General features: G+C 39.4%; 1 protein-coding gene across 2 annotated transcripts in view; it reads right to left on the bottom strand.

Annotated features, from left to right (window-relative positions):
- The window catches only part of coro2bb (coronin, actin binding protein, 2Bb), a 43,742-nt gene that overhangs the window by 11,902 nt on the left and 11,384 nt on the right, over positions 1-20,456 (bottom strand). For both annotated transcript variants that reach the window (XM_031801923.1, XM_020455623.2), the window contains exon 2: positions 13,267-13,467. In XM_031801923.1, coding sequence (XP_031657783.1) covers positions 13,267-13,467 — 201 coding nt within the window. The remainder of the gene's footprint in view (positions 1-13,266; positions 13,468-20,456) is intronic.

Raw genomic sequence — 20,456 nt, 5'->3', positions numbered from 1 at the left:
GCAAAGCCAACTATTGAAACATTCAATGGCAAAGAATTTATATGTAGTGCCAGTGGTAGAAATAACTAAGCACGTTAATTTGGAGCCAAAAAGGACCGCGCGCGCACTGTGAGCAATAAGATGAGAGGGAGGAAGCCATCCTATTTTGCAGGTCCTTTTCATCGGTCTCAATCTTATCTTATTATACAATAATTTAGCAGGGTTTTGGCCTATGAAATACAGTGGGGCAAAAAAGGATTTAGTCAGCCACCAATTGTGCAAGTTCTCCCACTTAAAAAGATGAGAGAGGCCTGTAATTCTCATCATAGGTATACTTCAACTATGACAGACAAAATGTGAAAAAAAAATCCAGAAAATCATATTGTAGGATTTTTAATGAATTTATTTGCAAATTATGGTGGAAAATAAGTATTTGGTCAATAACAAAAGTTTATCTCAATACTTTGTTATATACCCTTTGTTGGCAGTGACAGAGGTCAAATGTTTTCTGTAAGTCTTCACAAGGTTTTCACACACTGTTGCTGGTATTTTGGCCCATTCCTCCATGCAGATCTCCTCTAGAGCAGTGATGTTTTGGGGCTGTTGCTGGGAAACACTGACTTTCAACTCCCTCCAAAGATTTTCTATGTGGTTGAGATCTGGAGACTGGCTAGGCCACTCCAGGACCTTGAAATGCTTCTTACGAAGCCACTCCTTCGTTGCCCGGGCGGTGTGTTTGGGATCATTGTCATGCTGAAAGACCCAGCCACGTTTAATTTTCAATGCCCTTGCTGATGGAAGGAGGTTTTCACTCCAAATCTCATGATACATGGCCCCATTAATTCTTTCCTTTACACAGATCAGTCATCCTGCTCTCATTGCAGAAAAACAACACCAAAGCATGATGTTTCCACCCCATGCTTCACAGTAGGTATGGTGTTCTTTGGATGCAACTCAGCATTCTTCGTCCTCCAAACACAACGAGTTTAGTTTTTACCAAAAAGTTCTATTTTGGTTTCATCTGACCATATGACATTCTCCAAATCTTCTAGTGATCTAGTCCATTAGCTAGGTAGCTAGCCAAGACATTTGGGTAGCTGAAGGTCTTTTCATCCTAGGCTTTAGCAAGGTTGTTGATAATTTCATGGCTGCAGATGTGAAGAATGCTTCATTAACATGTTGCTGCCATGGAGATTCTTACACAGGTACACTCAAAGTCAATCTTAAAATAATGTCCTTCTCGTGGTCTGAACACACATAGGACTATTGATTAATTATAATGTAATTATTTGTGTTTACATAGCCTGTTTAAATCTCACCCAATGTCTCTAGTCTTTCTAGTGAGGGTGATCTGGCCTCAGGTCAGTCAGCCCTATTAAGTGAGGGTTGGTTTCTTGTACCTCAGACATTAAAGATATTTCAAACATTTTGTGCATTAGGTTTACATTGGGGTTTTCAGTACATTTCTTATCAAAATAATTTGCATGTGGGCAACCAAAATTCAGACAATAGAATCTTCAGAAAATTTCATTTTTTGTACCCTTAAGTTGCATCCTTTCTAACCTGTGAAAAACCCACTAAAACAAAAATAAAAAGACTACAAACAATAAATCAAATAGTATTAACGACTAACAAATATTCATTAACAGGTGGGTTGTGTGTGGGTGGTGGCATGTGTGTGGTAAATATCGTAGGGTAAACAACGTTCTGCTTTCCCCCAGTTGCAAGGTTTATTACAAGACAAGCGTGATAACTTTCTCCATGTTAGAAGGCATTGTTTTACATTTTAGTATACTTTCAAAAAGTTACTCTATATTTTTATTACCTATCTCTGTTGGATATTGAATTTCTGCTTCAAAAAAAAGTATATTATTTTAAGATTAATACGTAATGCTTTGGAGGGATCAATATGTATTAACTGGGTTGGCACTGTCTGTCAGTCCCCTGTAGATGGGGCGCTCGGTCCGTAATAAGTCTGGCACCTGAGACAGCTTATACAGGGAAACAGATGCATTTTCCATTTTGCCTACTTACGAATAGAACGTCATCATTTGGGATATCAACTTTCTTGGAGTTTAGCCTTAAGTTTAATTAACAGAAAATCATAGGTTCTATTTAACAGGGTATGGGGTTTACTTCAAAATGTATTATCAGGGTGGAGGAAATCTCATCAGCATTTATAGCTTTATTGGTTAGGGGTAAGTCAAGTCCCGTACAATGCTATAACCTTATATTTATCAAATGATCAATAAAGGGACCACTGACTATTTCCCCGAATACTTTTAACACCACTTACGGACGTCTATGTGTGGGTGTGCCAGGTGTATATTATTATAATGTTTTCAATTGTTACTTCATCAGATCTCTAGTAACCCATTACACTCAATATTATGTTACTTTATCTCTAGTAACCCATTACACTCAATATTATGTTACTTTATCTCTAGTAACCCATTATACATTTTTGTGTTACATCACCAATTTCTCCCCTACACCAGTGTTCTATTTATACAGGGGGTTGAATATTCACTCTAGTGTTCTATTTAGCAGAATATTCAGGAATAGTGCTTTCTCCTTTCATATCTCCACATACACAATGAAATTATACCCTCAAACTCCACCTATGGGTCATGTTATCCTTATGTCATCTAAAGTCATGTTACCCTCAGAGACATGTTATCCTCGCTACTAATGAGATGTGTAATCATGTTATCCTCTAATGAGACACGTTATCATGTTATCCTCATTACTAATCGAGACCTGTTATCATCTGAGAAATGTTACTCGAATGAGATTTCTGAGACATGTTATCCTCTACCTGTAGATCAAATGGGCAGTGGTGGACGAAACCCCAGATAACATTGCAGATACAAAATAACTTGAGCTAGTCCTCTGACAGCTCTAATTCACTCAGTAATTTATAGCAAATTTCAATCTCTTATTATCCAATTTTCAATCAGTTTAATATCCATATTTCAATGTTGTTATCCAAATTTCAATTAGTTTAATATCCACAATTCAATCAAAATTTAAATCTTAATAGTACTAATTTCGATCCATTTATCATCCAAATTTCAATAAGCTTAATATGTTATATCTCACAATCACACACATTTCACAACCAAATTCACTTAGTACTATTCCCAAGCACACTTGGTAATCTCCCTTATTACCCATGTGCATCTTCAACAATTATCTTGTTGTTACTTGCTTTGCACTATATGTATCTTCAACGGTTCTCTTGCCGCTACTTCCTGTACAGTACCAGTCAAAAGTTTGGACACACCTACTCATTCAAGAGTTTTTTTTATTTGAATTTTACCATTTTCTACATTGTAGAATAATAGTTAAAACATCCAAACTATGAAATAACACATAACCAAAAAAGTGTTGAACAAACCAAAATATATTTAGATTCTTCAAAGCAGCCTTTCTTTGCCTTGATGACAGCTTTGCACACTCTTGGCATTCCCTCAGCTTCATGGGGTAGTCACCTGGAATGCATTTAAATTAAACAGGTGTGCCTTCTTAAAAGATATTTTGTGTAATTTCTTTCATTCTTAATGTATTTGAGCCAATCAGTTGTGTTGTGACAAGACAGGGGTGGTATACAGAAGATAGCCCTATTTGGTAAAAGTCCATATTATGGCAAGAACATCTCAAATAAGCAAAGAGAAATGAAAGTCAATCCGGGGAATTTCAAGAGCGTTTTTTTGAGGTCACTCTCTTTTCAATGGGTTTTCATTGGGAATCCAGATTTCTAAGGCACTTGCTTGTAGTTCCTATCGCTTCCACTGGATGTCAACAGTCGTTAGAAATTGGTTGAGGTTTTTCCTTTGAGAAATGAAGAAGTAGCACTGTTCAGAATGAGGGTAGAGAGAAGTGTACCCTTTGTTAGAGGCGCGTGACCTGAAAGCTTGCTACACTTTGTTTTCCTCCGGTATTGAATGCAGTTTATCCCGTCTTAAATTTTATTGATTATTTACGTAAAAAAATACCTAAAGTTGTATTAGGAAAGTTGTTTGAAATCTTTGGACAAAGATTACAGGTGACTTCTGAGATATTTTGTAGTCATGTTGCGCGAGTTGGAACCGGTGTTTTTCTGGATCAAACGCGCCAAATAAATGGACATTTTGGATATATATCGACAGAATTAATCGAACAAAAGTACCATTTGTGATGTTTATGAGACATATTGAAGTACCAACAGAAGAAGATCGTCAAAGGTAAGGCATGAATTATATCTTTATTTCTGCGTTTTGTGTCGCGCCTGGCGGGTTGAAATATGATTGTCTGTGTTTGTTTGCTGGGCTGCTGTCCTCAGATAATAGCATCGTTTGCTTTCGCCATTAAGCCTTTTGAAATCTGACACGTTGGTTGGATAAACAACAAGTGAAGCTTTAATTTGGTGTATTGCTTGTGTGATTTCATGAAAGTAAAATCTTTATAGTAATTTATTTGAATTTGGCACTCTGCATTTTCACTGGATGTTGGGACACTGCCGTCCCACCTATCACAGACGAGTTAAAAAGCTTCTTGATGCACCCATCCTGTTAGCGGGATCATTTTCATCAACATCCGCTGAATTGCAGCGCACCAAATTCAAATTAATTTAAAAATATTTAATTTTCATGAAATCACAAGTGCAATATAGCAAAACACAGCTTAGCTTGTTGTTAATCCACCTGGTATGTCAGATGTCAATAAAGCTTTTCGGTGAAAGCATACCAAGCGTTTATGTAAGAACATCCCTCTCAGTAGACAAAATATTACAAACAGCTAGCAGCCAAGTAGATTGGTCACAAAAGTCAGAAAAGCAATAAATTAAATCGCTTACCTTTGATGATCTTCGGATGTTTGCACTCACGAGACTCCCAGTTACACAATAAATGTTATTTTTGTTCCATAAAGATTATTGCATATCCAAAATACCTCCATGTGTTTGGCGCGTTATGTTCAGAAATCCACAGGCTTGAGCGGTCACGACATCGCAGACTAAAATTCCAAATAGTATCCGTAATGGTCGTAGAAACGTGTCAAACGTTTTTTATAAACAAACCTCAGGTTGTTTTTACAATATATAATTGATAATATGTCAACCGGAATGTAGCTTCTTCCATAGGAGAGAGAGAGAGAAAATGGCTGTTGTGCATGAAAAACTCTGCTGGCTAATTTTTCAAAATAAAAGCCTGAAACTATGTCTAAAGACTGTTCACACCTTGAGGAAGCCATAGGAAAAGGAATCTGGTTGATATCCCTTTAAATGGAGGCAAGGCATCCAATGGAACAGAGAGCTTTCAGGAAAAACAGCATTTCCTTGATGGATTTTCCTCAGGTTTTTGCCCGCAATATCAGTTCTGTTATACTCACAGACAATATTTTGACAGTTTTGGAAACTTTGGAGTGATTTCTATCCTAATCTGACAATTATATGCATATTATAGTTTCTGGGCCTGAGAAATAGGTAGTTTGAAATGGGTACGTTTTTTAGCCAAAAACGAAAATACTGCCCCCCTACACTCAACATTAAAAAATGTTGATTCCATATGTGTTATTTCATAGTTTTGATGTCTTCACTATTATTCTACAATGTAGAAAATAGTAACAATTAAGAAAAACCCTTGAATGAGTAGGTGTTCTAAAACTTTTGACCATTAGTGTACACAAAGCAAACGGTTTAGTTCATTATTATCAGCTAGACATGTGAATGGTAATAATCTAGCTGGGTGATTTTGCAAATACGGGACTTTTTGTGTCTCAGGGTTACATTTTTTAGATTAAATGTTTTGAGACTAAAATAACCTTAAACTTTTAGCTCTCAATTTGTTTTTTTGTTAAATTTTCTTAAACATTTCATGTCTGGATTTCACTGTTTACTCTATTTTTGTCCTGTCTCACACCCAGACTTTTGACCTCACTCACAAAAGTCATGATACTTTGCAAATAGTCCGGGTTGCCATTTGATTAGCCGTTCAGGGGTCTTATGGCTTGGGGGTAGAAGCTGTTTAGAAGCCTCTTGGTGCTCCGGTACTGCTTCCCGTGCGGTAGCAGTGAGAACAGTCTATGACTAGGGTGGCTGGAGTCCTTGACAATTTTTTTCCTAAAAATTATAGAAAAATAAAGGTAAATATGACTTGAGAAGGTAATATTTTTATTGTATGTCATTACCAAACGACAGAATTTCATCAAATTATAATTATGTGTATTTAGGATACACTCTATGCTAGCAGTTCAACTAGAATTAGCATGCTAGAGTTAGCATGCCACCACACATCATTACCACCACAAAATGAACTGTGATGTAAAGAACAGAATGTGGTGGTAATGACAACATTTATTAGTTCATATATTTTTACTTATCTTAAGACCAGAAAAAACACAAATTACAATTTGGTTAAGTTGAAATTGAACACTTATTTGCTAAATAAGACCATTCCATTTTGTATTATGTTAGGATGATTGAGTGATTTTGATGTCTATTTATGTGACTTACTTTTGTTACTGACTTCAATTATAAATGTTTGACTTTTCTATAAGATGCCCCCTAAATCAACCAAGGACAGGACAAGGACATACACTATATGTGGACACCCTTCAAATGTGTGTATAAAATCGAGCACACAGCCATGCAATCTCGATAGACAAACATTGGCAGTAGAATGGCCTGTACTGAAGAGCTCATTGACTTTCAACTGGCACCGTCATAGGATGCCACCTTTACAACAAGTCAGTTTGTCAAATTTCTGCCCTTTTAGAGCTGCCCTGGTCAACTGTAAGTGCTGTTATTATGAAGTGGAAATGTCTAGGAGCAACAACTGCTCAGCCACATAAGCTCACAGAACTGGACCACCGAGTGCTGAAGCGAGTAAAAATCGTCTGTCTTCGGTTGCAACATTCACACTACCGAGGTCCAAACTGCCTCTGGAAGCAATGTCAGCACAATAACTGTTCGTTGTGAGCTTCATGAAATGGGTTTCTATGGCCTAGCAGCCGCACACAAGCATAATATCACCATGGGCAACGCCAAGCGTCTGCTGGAGTAGCGTAAAGCTAGCCACCATTGGACTCTGTAGAAATGGAAACGCATTCTCTGTAGTGATGAATTACGCTTCACCATCTGGCAGTCCGACAGACGAATCTGGGTAGTGCCAACTGTAAAGTTTGATGGAGGAGGAATAACAGTCTGGAGCTGTTTTTTATGGTTCGGGCTAGGCCCCTTAGTTACGGTGAATGGAAACCTCAACGCTACAGCATACAATGATATTCTAGATGATTCTGTGCATCCAACTTTGTGGCAACAGTTTGTGGAAGGCCCTTTCCTGTTCCAACATGACAATGCCCCCCGTGCACAAAGTGATGTCCATACAGAAATGGTTTGTCGAGATTGGTGTGGAAGAACTTGACAGAGCCTTGATGTCAACCCATCGAGTACCTTTTAGGATGAATTGCAATGCCGACTGTGAGCCAGGCCTAATTGCCCAACATCAGCGCCCGACCTCACTAATGCTCGTGGCTGAATGCAGGCAAGTCCCAACAGCAACGTTTCAACATCTAGTGGAAAGCCTTCCGAGAAGAGTGGAGGCTTTTAAAACAGCAAAGGGGGGACCAACTCCATATTAATGCCCATGATTTTGGAATGAGATGTTCGACGAGCAGGTGTCCATATACGTTTGGTCATGCAGTGTATATAAACAGATTCCAACAAGATCCTATAAGATACCAGTAGTATCTTAAGAAACAAAAATAAAGAGAACTCAAGAGAAAATAAAGTGGTGAACTGAAATCCATCTCACAACTTTCCCAGTGAGAAAATAAAAAGGAGGCTAAAGAAAATCAGCCAAAGAAACAGAAGATCAGCTATCCAGAATATTGTGGTTATGGGAGTCATACCTGTCAAGGAACACACCACCATACTCACCTGAATTCTTACAGCTACAGAATGATGACCTAACTGCCCTTCAAATGACTCCACATCTATGTGATTGTTTCAGCCCATGCACAAACCGTGACAATTCAACAAACAGAGGCAGACAACCTTCCACTTCCACCTGCACAGCACCACAGCCACCTCCTAGAGCAATACAGCCCATTGCAGACATACATGAGGGACTGATTGGGAAGTGGTGTGTTGTGACAGATGATGATTACCCTTACACTGGTATTACACAAGATGTTGATGCAGAGAGCTGCACTCTAGTGAAGACGATGAGTTGCGTGGGAGCCAACTGATTATTTTGGCCAATGAGAGAGGACATTGTATGGTACCAACAAGCGAATGTGCTTGCGATTGTCCCTGAGCCTCATCCACTGACAAAACGACATATGATGCTTGATGGTGCAGTCTGCAAGGAAATTTGCTCTCTCGTTAATTAATAACCTCTACGGGATCGGTGTCCCCCCCTGCGGGACGGTTGAGCAAATGTAGGCTAATGTGATTAGCATGAGGTTGTAAGTAACAATAACATTTCCCAGGATATAGACATATCTGATATGGGCAGAAAGCTTAAATTCTTGTTTGTCTAACTGCACTGTCCAATTTACAGTAGCTATTACAGTGAAAGAATGCCATGCTATTGTTTGAGGACAGTGCACAATTATGAACTTGAAAATGTATAAATAAACCAATTAGGCACATTTGGGCAGTCATGATACAACATTTTGAACAGATATGTAGTGGTTCATTGGATCAGTCTAAAAATGTGCACATACACTGCTGCCATCTACTGTCCAAAATCTAAATTGCGCCTGGGCTGGAATAATCCATTATGGCCTGTATTATCTTTTACTAGATCTAATGTGTTATATTCTCCTACATTAATTTAACATTTCCACAAACTTCCTTGCTTCAGGTTCTGAGCTACAGACAGTTACAGTTGAAGTCGGAAGTTTACATACACCTTAGCCAAATACATTTAAACTCAGTTTTTCGCAATTCCTGACAATTAATCCTAGTAATAATTCCCTGTCTTAGGTCAGTTAGGATCACCACTTTATTTTAAGAATGTGAAATGTCAGAATAATAGTAGAGAGAATTATTTCATTCAGCTTTTATTTCTTTCATCACATTCCCAGTGGGGTCAGAAGTTTGCGTATACTTAATTAGTATTTGGTAGCACTGCCTTTAAATTGTTTAACTTGGGTAAAACGTTTCGGGTATTTTGTGAAGTGCACTAGTCCCTCCTGCAGCAAAACACCCCCACAACATGATGCTGCCACCCCGTGCTTCACGGTTGGGATGATGTTCTTTGGCTTGCAAGCCTCCCCCTTTTTCCTCCAAACATATCGATGGTCTTTATGGCCAAACAGTTCTATTTTTGTTTCATCAGACCAGAGGACATTTCTCCAAAAAGTACGATCTTTGTCCCCATGTGCAGTTGCAAACCGTAGTCTGGCATTTTTATGGTGGTTTTGGAGCAGTGGCTTCTTCCTTGCTGAGCGGCCTTTCAGGTTATGTCGATATAGGACTCGTTTTTACTGTGGATATAGATACTTTTGTGCCTGTTTCCTCCAGCATCTTCACAAGGTCCTTTGCTGTTGTTCTGGGATCGATTTGCACTTTTCGCACCAAAGTACGTTCATCTCTAGGAGACAGAATGCGTCTCCTTCCTGAGCGGTATGACGGCTGCGTGGTCCCATGATGTTAATACTTGCATACTATTGTTTGTACAGATGAATGTGGTACCTTCTGATTTCTTTTGATGTTCCCATGATGTCAAGGAAAGAGACACTGAGTTTGAAGGTAGACCTTGAAATACATCCACAGGTACATTTTCTGGAATTTTCCAAGCTGTTTTAAGGCACGGTCAACTTAGTGTATGTAAACTTCTGACCCACTGGAATTGTGATACAGTGAATTAAAAGTGAACTAATCTGTCTGTAAAAAATTGTAGGAACATTACTTGTGTCATGCACAAAGTAGATGTCCTAACCGACTTGCCAAAACTATAGTTTGTTAACAATAAATTTGTGGAGATGTTGAAAAACGAGTTTTGATGACTCCAACCTAAGTGAATGTAAACTTCCCGACTTCAACTGTAGATTTGGGTATGTAATTTTATGTGAAGATTGAGAAAACGGGTCCGATCCTTTGAAGCAATAGAGTGCATTAAGGGCAAAACCTAATCTTGAGTGAGCCTGTCTCATGAGTCTGAATCAATAGACTGCAGCCAGTGAACAATGATTTGTTTAATGTTTTTTATAACCTTTATTTATCTAGGCAAGTCAGTTAAGAACAAATTCTTATTTATAATGACGGCCCACCCCAGACAACGCTTGGCCAATTGTGCACTGCTCAATGGGACTCCCAATCACAGCTAGATGTTATTCAGCCTGGATTCAAACCAGGAACTGTAGTGTCGCCTCTTGCACTGAGATGCAGTGCCTTAGACCGCTGCGCCACTCGGGAGCCCTAATGTCAGCCAGTGTTTCCAACCCTGTACATGTATATCTGAATAATGCATTGAATCCCAAAATTGTTCTAAAAGATGCTTAAGTTATTGAGGCATGTGTGACATTAAAATGTTTAACCATACTTTTCATCAGTTGTTTTATATGAAATGTTGTTTACACCCCACTCTGTCAATACCACAATTATGAGTCATTACCATCACGGTACATGTATTAAATTACAATTGATATTGATAATTTTTCCCATATTTCCCATACCTTATATGCTTGTTATTAACATCATTCCTAAAATAATGTAAAAATATTGTCACGCCCTGACCTTAGAGATCTGTTTTATTCTCTATGTTTGGTTAGGTCAGGGTGTGATTTGGGTGGGCATTCTATGTTCTCTATTTCTTTGTGTTTGGCTGAGTGTGGTTCCCAATCAGAGGCAGCTGTCTTACTTTGTCTCTGATTGGGGATCATACTTAGGCAGCCCTTTTCCCCTCCTTCAGTGTGGGATTGTGTCTTTGTTTCAGTGCATGTAGTTTGCACGACAAAGCTTTTCGTTCATTGTATTGTTTTTCTTGGTGGAACATTTAAATAAAATAATGTACGCCTACCAGGCTGAACCTTGGTCTCCTTCCAACGACAAACGTTACAAATATTGAGATGTTGATGTGGTAAATACATGTTTCTGAGTATAATCAAGGCATATATGGACATTTAGACATGACAATGTTGAATACATATAATTAAGAAAATGTCAAAATAGTTTTAAAAAACTATATTTGAAAAATTATAATGTGAAATGTTGTATAAAATACCTTAGGCACAATTTCTGTCATTTCCTTTTCAACAAAAATAGCAAATTTAATGACCGTGTAGACATTGTTAATGTTGTAAATGACTATTGTAGCTGGAAACGTCAGATTTTTTTCTGGGAATATCTACATAGGAGTACAGAGGCCCATTATCAGCAACCATCACTACTGTGTTCCAATGGCACGTTGTGTTAGCTAATCCAAGTTTATAATTTTAAAAGGCTAATTGATCATTACAAAAATTATGTTAGAACAGCTGAAAACTGTTGTCCTGATTAAAGAAGCAATACAATTGGCCTTCTTTAGACTAGTTGAGTATCTGGAGCATCAGCATTTGGGGGTTCGATTACAGGCTCAAAATGGCCAGAAACAAATAACTTTCTTCTGAAACTCGTCAGTCTATTCTTGTTCTGAGAAATTAAAGCTATTCCATGTAAGAAATTTCCAAGAAACTGAAGCTCTCATACAACGCTGTGTACTACTCCCTTCAAAGAACAGCGCAAACTGGCCCTAACCAGAATAGAAAGAGGAATATGAGGCCCCGGTGCACAACTGAGCAAGAGGACAAGTACATTAGAGTGTCTAGTTTGAGAAACAGACACCTCACAAGTCCTCAACTGGAAGCTTCATTAAATAGTACCCGCAAAACACCAGTCTCAACATCAACAGTGAGGAGGTGACTCCAGGATGCTGGCCTTCCAGGCAGAGTTGCAAAGAAAAAGCCATATCTCAGACTGGCCAATAAAAATAAAAGATTAAGATGGGCAAAAGAACACAGACACTGGTCAGAGGAAGATTGGAAAAAAGTGTTATGGACAGAAGAATCTAAGTTTGAGGTGTTCGGATCACATAGAAGAACATTCGTGAGATGCAGAAAAAATTTAAAGATGATGGAGGAGTGCTTGATGCCATCTGTCAAGCATGATGGAGGCAATGTGATGGTCTGGGGGTACTTTGGTGGTGGTAAAGTGGGAGATTTGTACAGGGTAAAAGGGATCTTGAAGAAGGAAGGCTATAATTTTGTAACGCCATGCCATACCCTCTAGACGGGGCTTAATTGGAGACCATTTCCTCCTACAACAGGACAATGACCCAAAGCACAGCTCCAAACTATACAATAACTATTTAGGGAAGAAGCGGTCAGCTGGTATTCTGTCTATAATGGACTGGCCAGCACAGGCCCCGGATCCCAACCCTGTGATATTTTCTGTAAACAGAAATAACAAAACATGCCAAAAAGCTTCTGTGTTGCTCAATGTACATTTAACCAGGTCAAAAATCCCTATGGTTCGCAATTCTCCCACGTAGGGGCTGCGAGAAAAGCCCTGTGGCTTCAGGCTATTCGGTGTGGGAGAGTGGGAAATGTTGGGAACCGGTGTGCAAGTAGGCTACACATAGCTATGTGTGTGGAAAACATTTAATCACAGATAAGACTTAAACTTTTTTTGTATAATCTGTTTGTAACTCCACTCACTACTTGTAGCTGTATAGTCCATTTTTTTTGTGTTGTTGGTCTTGGCTTAACGTTCACTCAAGTGGCTGTTAGCACCATCATGAAAAGGGGCATGAGGGAAGCCCTACAATATTACATTTTTCTAAGTAGTGAGAACGCTAAGGGCAATGATGAAAAGTAATCTTTAGATAAGTTGTACTTTTCTTAAATGTAGTTTTGTAATTGATTAAAACACGTTTCTTGACAACAACATAACTGCGTTTGAAAAATGTGAAGTTTTTGCTGTGGGCCAATGGAGTAACTTAACCTTATTTACCCTACAAGCGGGCATGGCCATGATGATCTATCTAATACCGACTTGGGCTATAGCTTTGGTAATCAGTGTCAACCATGGAGCACGTTCTGATTGGCAAGTGAGGGGTCAAGGCTCGACACACCTTCAACTTGATTATTCATCAAAACCCAGCCCTTTCGCCCCTACTGCGCCTATCATTCTGGTTGTGAAAATAGCACAAATATTTCTGACACCCCCGTACCTATAGAGCTACTGCCAGCGCTTAGATTTACCATTTCGTTAGGCTTGTTAAAATAGAGCCCTCAATGTCATTATGGTGTGCAGCCTACCTTGTTGACAGGGATGACGAGAAAGGACCCTCCACCTGCAGTCTCAGTGACAATGGCCAGGAACTTGGCATTGACAGCACAGAAGTGGTTATCATGAACATTTCTGGTGATGGGGATGCCATCGAAGCACTGCTCTCGGTTGCCTGCCTTGCCATACACATTCCGAAACTTTGAGCTTCTGCATGTCGGACGCCATGATATCTGGGGACAAAGCACAGTAAATAATATCAGTGAAACAGTGAACAGCCTGTCCGCAAAGAGGAGACACATTCTCTTACTTTATTTTCATATTCTATGTCCTTTGCAGGACACTTCCTAGAGGTGTTTTACACTTCGCAATGTTATACAGGACCAATTGTCTTGGTTGTCTTTTGTTGGGGATTCCAAGTGTGCAAATGACCCCTGCAAGCCTTAGTGATGATGTTTTCATTGTGAATGGAGGCAGGCAGTAGTCCTTGGCTGTCCTCCCAGGCTGTCAGTGTAGTTGTGATTTAATATGAGGTGACCTGAGAGTGCTGTGGGTCTTTGTGGCATGGCATGGTGGGTTACTTAAGGGAATGATAGTCAAGGTGTAATGAGCAGACAGATGAGATTGGTGAAAAGCCTTCAGAGCGACAGGATCGTCTGGTAAAATAATGGGGGTTGCAGCTTATTCAGGACTAGCAGCAACACACTGGGAGGCAACGCTTGTCCTATCAAGATCAGTTAGCCCTCAATACAGTTGAGCGTCTGTCTGATATTCAACCGTGAGTGTGTGATCCATAAACAGCAAGGTGCATGAATTAGGGGCTGGTAATATCTGGTGGTCTTGGTAGGTTGATAAGCTGTTCTTCTCTGTGGCTTGGAGTTTATGTTGATATAAGCCCATATGTTGTTTGACTGTGTTCCTCTTTACTTACTGACAATGCCGGAGGAGTTTGAGTTCTTAAAGCCAACATTTCTCATTTGCCATCATGTCCTTAGCTGAGAAATGGGACAGGCGTTCAACAGCTGTCAGTGTATGGCCTCAGTGTATGGCCTTGCTGCCCACATGATGTTGTAACACGTTTCAAATAGTCATGGCATGAGGACTTTGACCTATTTTCATATGTAGCTGTTTTTTTCCACTGAGAGGATTCCATGGATAAGCCGTAGCTAGTGAGGGCGTCATTATTTTTCCTACTTTTAGGAAGGTGATTTTTGTTGTACAACTCCATTACAACTAAAAAAGAATGTGAAAAAAATGCTACGGAAAAAAGAGCAGAATGTGATGGCAGATGGATCAGTAATAATTTCAATGGCTTTCTTGTGAAACACACTGTTGGCTGTACAACCACCATGCATGATCATGGACTACCTTTTTTAAAACCTAAGATTTAAATCAATTTTCCATTTAAATCCATTTTCCCTTCCTGATGATAAATATTTTTCTTTCTACGTGTCTACTACAGAAATAGCTTCCAGTGTAGACTATGCACCTCTGTGCTGAGCCAACTCTTCCTCTTCTCACCTGGCTCCCACCTTATTTTTTTATACAGTTTCTGCTCTCCGCTTAGACCTCTATCATGGGCTTGTCAATAGAACCTGTTTATTAAAATCATTTTCTTGTCCTGTAGTTGCCATAAGACTGGAAACAATGCTCTGACACAAAGTCAAGGTTCCTCCTTACAGGAAACACCTTCCACTTGTAAGAACGTTGATATTTTATAAACCAGAACTTTTATTTTATCCTCTGTTTCACATTGTCCCTTTATTTTTAATTGGCAACATTAAAGCCTTCATTTTAACAAACCTAATGCAATGGTAAATGTTAGCACTGCTATTTTCACAACCGGAATTATGGGTGCAGTAGCTGGCGGTGGAAAGAAAAAGTTGGGTTTTGATGATTAAACAAGTTGTGAGAGTGTGTCGAGGCTTGGCCGCTCACTGGCCAATCAGAAGGCGCTCCATGGATAAGTATGTCGTTGCTTCAAGTTGTGTATTTACGGTCTTTTATGTATTGCCTTTTCATCAACTCAAATTTGAATGTTAGTCCGTTATAGCCTAGTTCGTTAAATAGCCTGCCCCATTTTCGGCGAAATAAGTTGAACATGATTGCAATCCACATTGCTTAAGTTGCATTGCTTCTTTGTGAAAATACATCTTTAAACATGGGCTATAGCATAAAGGTCTTCTCCGGTCCAATAAGTTGGACTCAGACCCAAACGGACCGGAAAACAATCAGACCCGATGCCTCACAAGTCCTCAACTGGCAGCTTCATTAAACAGTAAATACAAAACACCAGTCTCAACATCAACAGTGAAGAGGCAACTCCGGGATGCTGGCCTTCACCTGACAACACAACTGGACAGTAGTCCGGTGAGACACAACTGTATCATGGACAGACCTTTTCTCATTTTAGGAACCATTGAGTCTATATGCAGAGCCGTGGGTCAGGTCCATTTGGGTCCACCTGGGTAGATCAGCTGTAGTTACATGGACCCCAGACCCGATTGCAGTCTGGACATGGACATACCGAACGTAGTCAATAAGAAAGATAAATCTCACTAGGCTATTGATAAGGCCTGAAAAGACACGGTATAATTCGAATGAAATTCTTATAAAAACAGAACAGCAACTTGTTTTAAATAGGCTATGTCTAAATACAGTTGCAGGCACCATAATTGCTCCCCGTATCATACAGACAAGGTAACTTAGACTTTGGAGGGTTTTACAGGCCATCCAAATGTTTCACAGGACCTGGATAAAGATCCAATATAGGCTACTGTTAAACAGAAAAGGGGGAATGTCCACTTACCAATATACTGCACGCAAATGTAATGTTTTATAAACACCATGGCACCATCTTACAGATCATATTTCCAACTTCTCCAGAAATAGCAGATGAAATTGCATTGCATTCGAGCCATGTGTGTTTTCACCGTAAACCGATGGACGGTGAATCTGGTTTGGTTTTCAATCAAATTAAACAAAAAACAATCAATCTGTTTTATAAACCAACAACAATAATTCTAAATAGGTTTGGGTCAGAAGTATGATATCATAAATCGCTTCTCTCATTCAATGACACTGTGTTCAGTGCCCACGTAGGTCTAAACCAAATACTAGGCTCCTGTCAATTATTTTAAAATTATAGACTGATCATTTCTTTGTCATTGGGAAAACGTACAAAATCATCAGGGGATCAAATACTTTTTTCCCTCACTGTACATGACGAAATTGCTAACTAACGTGGGTTTGATACTTGGGTCTCCTTAGCACCAGCCTAAAATAGAGCCCTATGTCTGTTGTGTAGCTTACTTAGCTTACTTTAAGTTTCAGCTCATGTTGGTAGAGAGTAAATAGACAGAGTCAAAGCTTCGCATAGTATTGTTCTAAGTGAAATCTTGTTCTCAATGGGGTAGATGTTTACACAGACATTTCTAATGGCCATTAATACTTCACTGAGGATTTCCTAAGAGGAAATCACATTCAAACTGTAGTTTATTTCACGTAATGTTTGGCTGAATGAAATCTGCCTTTAGTGTAGGAAACTAAGTAGGTCTCTGTGGTAGTAAGTAGAACATTAGAGTAGCCTACCTCACCTAATTAGAAATTGGAGCCGAGCAGTGTTGACCCGTCATTCAGGGATTTTGAGCCCCAGATTTTTAGCAAAATATAAATTAAAATGTTGGGTTTGCCTGTTTTGCATGTTATTTTGGAAGTAAGACGTGTCACATATCAGCATTTAAGACGTCACATATCAGTTTGCAAACAATGTAAAATATATATATCATTGAGTTAATAAAGCCGCATACAAATATGGTCTCTTTTTTGTATTCTTGAGTAAGGGAGCTCCAAAATGCAGGTGTTTCAGCCTAGCTCTGTGTTTTCTGTGGTGTTGGGGCAAGCCAGGAGAAAATACGGAGGGTTGCACCGTGATTGGCTCAGTGTTCTGTCACTCTTGGGGATGCTACGTCACCGCCGAGTCTAAGGGTATACTTAGAAAATTCTAGCCCCTTGGGTGCTGCCATAGCCTTTTCACACATACCAACACACTGGTGTGATCATTCTACAGTGTTCCCTGTAGCGTACGATCAAACCGGTGTGATTAGAACGTTTTTTTTTAGAACATCCAGTTTGGAAAGACACAACAATCAGCATTTGAGCTGGACACACTGTTTATTCAGAAACATTTTTCACAAACACAATCCTTACAAAGTTATGTACAGAATGTGAGCAATTTATTCTTGGATGCAATGTTCAGACATTCTTAGAAGTAGCTACAGCATAACACAATCATCCAAACCGGAAAAATGTAGGCTACATTTGTCCTAGTGCTAACAGAGGAAAGATTGACTTTACACAAGGGGTAATGTTTTTATAACTCTCTAACACTTTCTACCGATGGAGCCATGTTTGTTGACATACAATGCATTCTGGGTTTCACGTAATCGTCTATCGGACCAAAGATGTTGTAACAAAATTAGGTAAGTAAGGGTTCACAAATTTTTTAGGGACTTCCGGAAGTGAATGGTGGGATTTGAAGGATGGTAGACAAGATGAGTTTGGTCTGTTAATAGTATGCATGTTGAAGAGGGTGTGTCATCTACCATCGTTCTCATTCCACCATTCACTTCCGGAAGTTCTCGAAAAATTTGTGAACCCATACTCACCTAATTTTGGTCTGTCAGACGATTACGTGAAACCCAGAATGCATTGTATGTCAACAAACATGGATCCACACATAGCTGGATATCACATATCAGTTCAACCCTCAAAAAAGTATTTTACAGACATAATATGTGTCCACTGCAATCTATGCAAGAATTGGAATGCATGATTTGTCACCAGTACTTGAAAACATGTGAATGAAACAGTAAATATATAAATAATTACCACACAAAACATTTTCTGATAGTGATTTATTGATAGAAGTGGTGCGTGCTGGCAGTCAATCATGTAACCTCTCACTCCCACTCTGAGCCATTCAGTGTTGTTGTTTATGTATGTAGCTAGTGAGCTAAGCTGTAGCATTAGCAATGTCTTTCAAAAGGAGACAAATCACAAATGCAGAAATTCTGGAGATTTTTTGAGTCTGACAATGAGTCTGAGTATGAAAGTCAGGAATCAGATTCTGACAGTGACAGTGATGAGCTGCCCCCCAACCTTGTAGCCATTGAGAGCCCTGAATCTGAGGACCCCTTGTCCACTGACAAAGTCCCAGGTCTGTTTGAAGATGCTGGTGGTGATGGAGGCAGACCGACAGTGGCTGAAGTATAGGAGTTCTGTAGTAGCTGGAAGGCCACCAGCCATTTCACCCCTTCTGGCCCTGCTGTTTTGATGAGTCCCAGTCTGGAGTGCAACGCCCCTTGCCATTTCCATCTGAGGCAGAGTGCTTAAAGTTGTTTCTGACAGAGGAGCTGGTGGGAGACATAGTAGAGGAGACCAATCGCTATGCCATGGAGCTACAGGAGAAGAGAGAGCCAGGAGTGAGTGGGAAACTCGCTAAATGGGTTACAACCACAATTAGTGAAATGTATACCTTCCTGGTGACAGTCCTTCTCATGGGAATAGTAAAGAAGAACTCCCTAAGAGAATACTGGAGCACAGATCCTATGTTTGCAACTCCCTTCTTTGCCACCCTCTTCTCCCAAGACTGCTTCCGTTTTTCTGCTGCGATGCCTGCATTTAGTCAACAATGCCACTGCCAACCTAAATGACCTGCTATACAAAATAAGAAATGTTCTTCCCAGCCTGACGTTTGGTCGAAATGTGTTTTCTCGCTGTGTTTTCATCCAGTAAAACTGTTAAAGAGTATACGCTAGCATACAAAATCCTCAGTCTTCAGTTCCAAAGATGTCCAGCTCTAGTTCCAGTTATGATATTGGCAAATACTGTTTGTGTGTGTGTGGTTTCTGAAAGTACAGAATAAAGAGGACTTTTTAATAATTAGAATACAATATCAGGATATAGCAATAAAACTATTTTTACAAAGAAGAAACATAATAAACACTACTATAAAAATAATATACTTGCATTGACAAAATCACACATTTGCGTTATAACAGTAGACACAGTAACTGTTGAGCTCCACAAGGGGGCAGGGCAGAACAGAGCTATGCTAAATAGTCCAAATGAAAACAATCCATGGTCAAATATTTTTCATTTATTTAACCTTTATATAACTAGGCAAGTCATTTAAGAACAAATTCTTATTTACAATGACAGCCTACACTGGCCAAACTCGGACAACACTAGGCCAATTGTGCACCGCCCTATGGGACTCCCAATCACGGCTGGTTGTGATACAGCCTGTATTCAAACCAGGGTGTCTGTAGTGACACCTCTAGCACTGAGATGCAGTGCCTTAGACCACAGTGCCACTTGGGAGTCATAAGGCCAGGGTAGCTTCAAAAGACAACACAAGCTAATACTTCTCTGATGCAATTAGCATTATTTTACAGAGCTAATAGAAGAATGTAGCTAGCTACATAAGCACGACTGACTATAACACCATAAAGGTTATGAAATGAGTAACATTACTTTGAGTGTCCATGGTTATATAAGGAATATACACAAATATATTGAGTTACAGTAGAAACGACATAACGTAATAAGACACTTACTTGAATAGAAACGCACACATTTCCAAAGTTATTGTTAGTAATGAAAACAACAATGACTGCGATGCGGGCACCAGATGGAAAATGTGAACACGTGTGTGCAGATGCTGTTCTGATGGGAGATGCGCAAATGTCTGCAGAAACAATTTGGAAGTGCTTGGGGAATTTTGTCAGGGTCAGAAAGTGAATTAATGAGGAGGCGGAACACACCTCAATTCAAACTGTTCTTAGAAAATAAAAACTTAAAAACAGCACAAAAAAGGTGAGTCCAAAAATGTATTGTATGCTGCTGCATAAATTATGTAACATACTAGGGATATATGTATACTGTAGCTAAGAAAGTAATACTCAGGGTATGCTGTGTAATAAGCTGTTAGTAGCCCATGTGCCTCACCCTAATAATTTGGTCTATTCTCAATTCTTCATTTCACCTACTCTTCTGATTTGGTGGTGCACATGTAGCCTATAACCTGTTTTTGAGAAATGTAATAATCTAATATTGTAAGAGCTTTCATTGTCTGCTTATATGCCCCCTTTATTCATCCTACGGTTCTGACTTGGTGTACAGGGAGAACAGTGTAAGAATGGCCCATGTTCTGAATTAT

The sequence above is a fragment of the Oncorhynchus kisutch genome, linkage group LG22 (genome assembly GCF_002021735.2).
Source record: "Oncorhynchus kisutch isolate 150728-3 linkage group LG22, Okis_V2, whole genome shotgun sequence".
Lineage (NCBI taxonomy): Eukaryota > Metazoa > Chordata > Actinopteri > Salmoniformes > Salmonidae > Oncorhynchus > Oncorhynchus kisutch.
The sequence above is the reverse complement of the archived record's forward strand: the minus strand, read 5'-3'. Positions and strand labels throughout refer to the sequence as shown.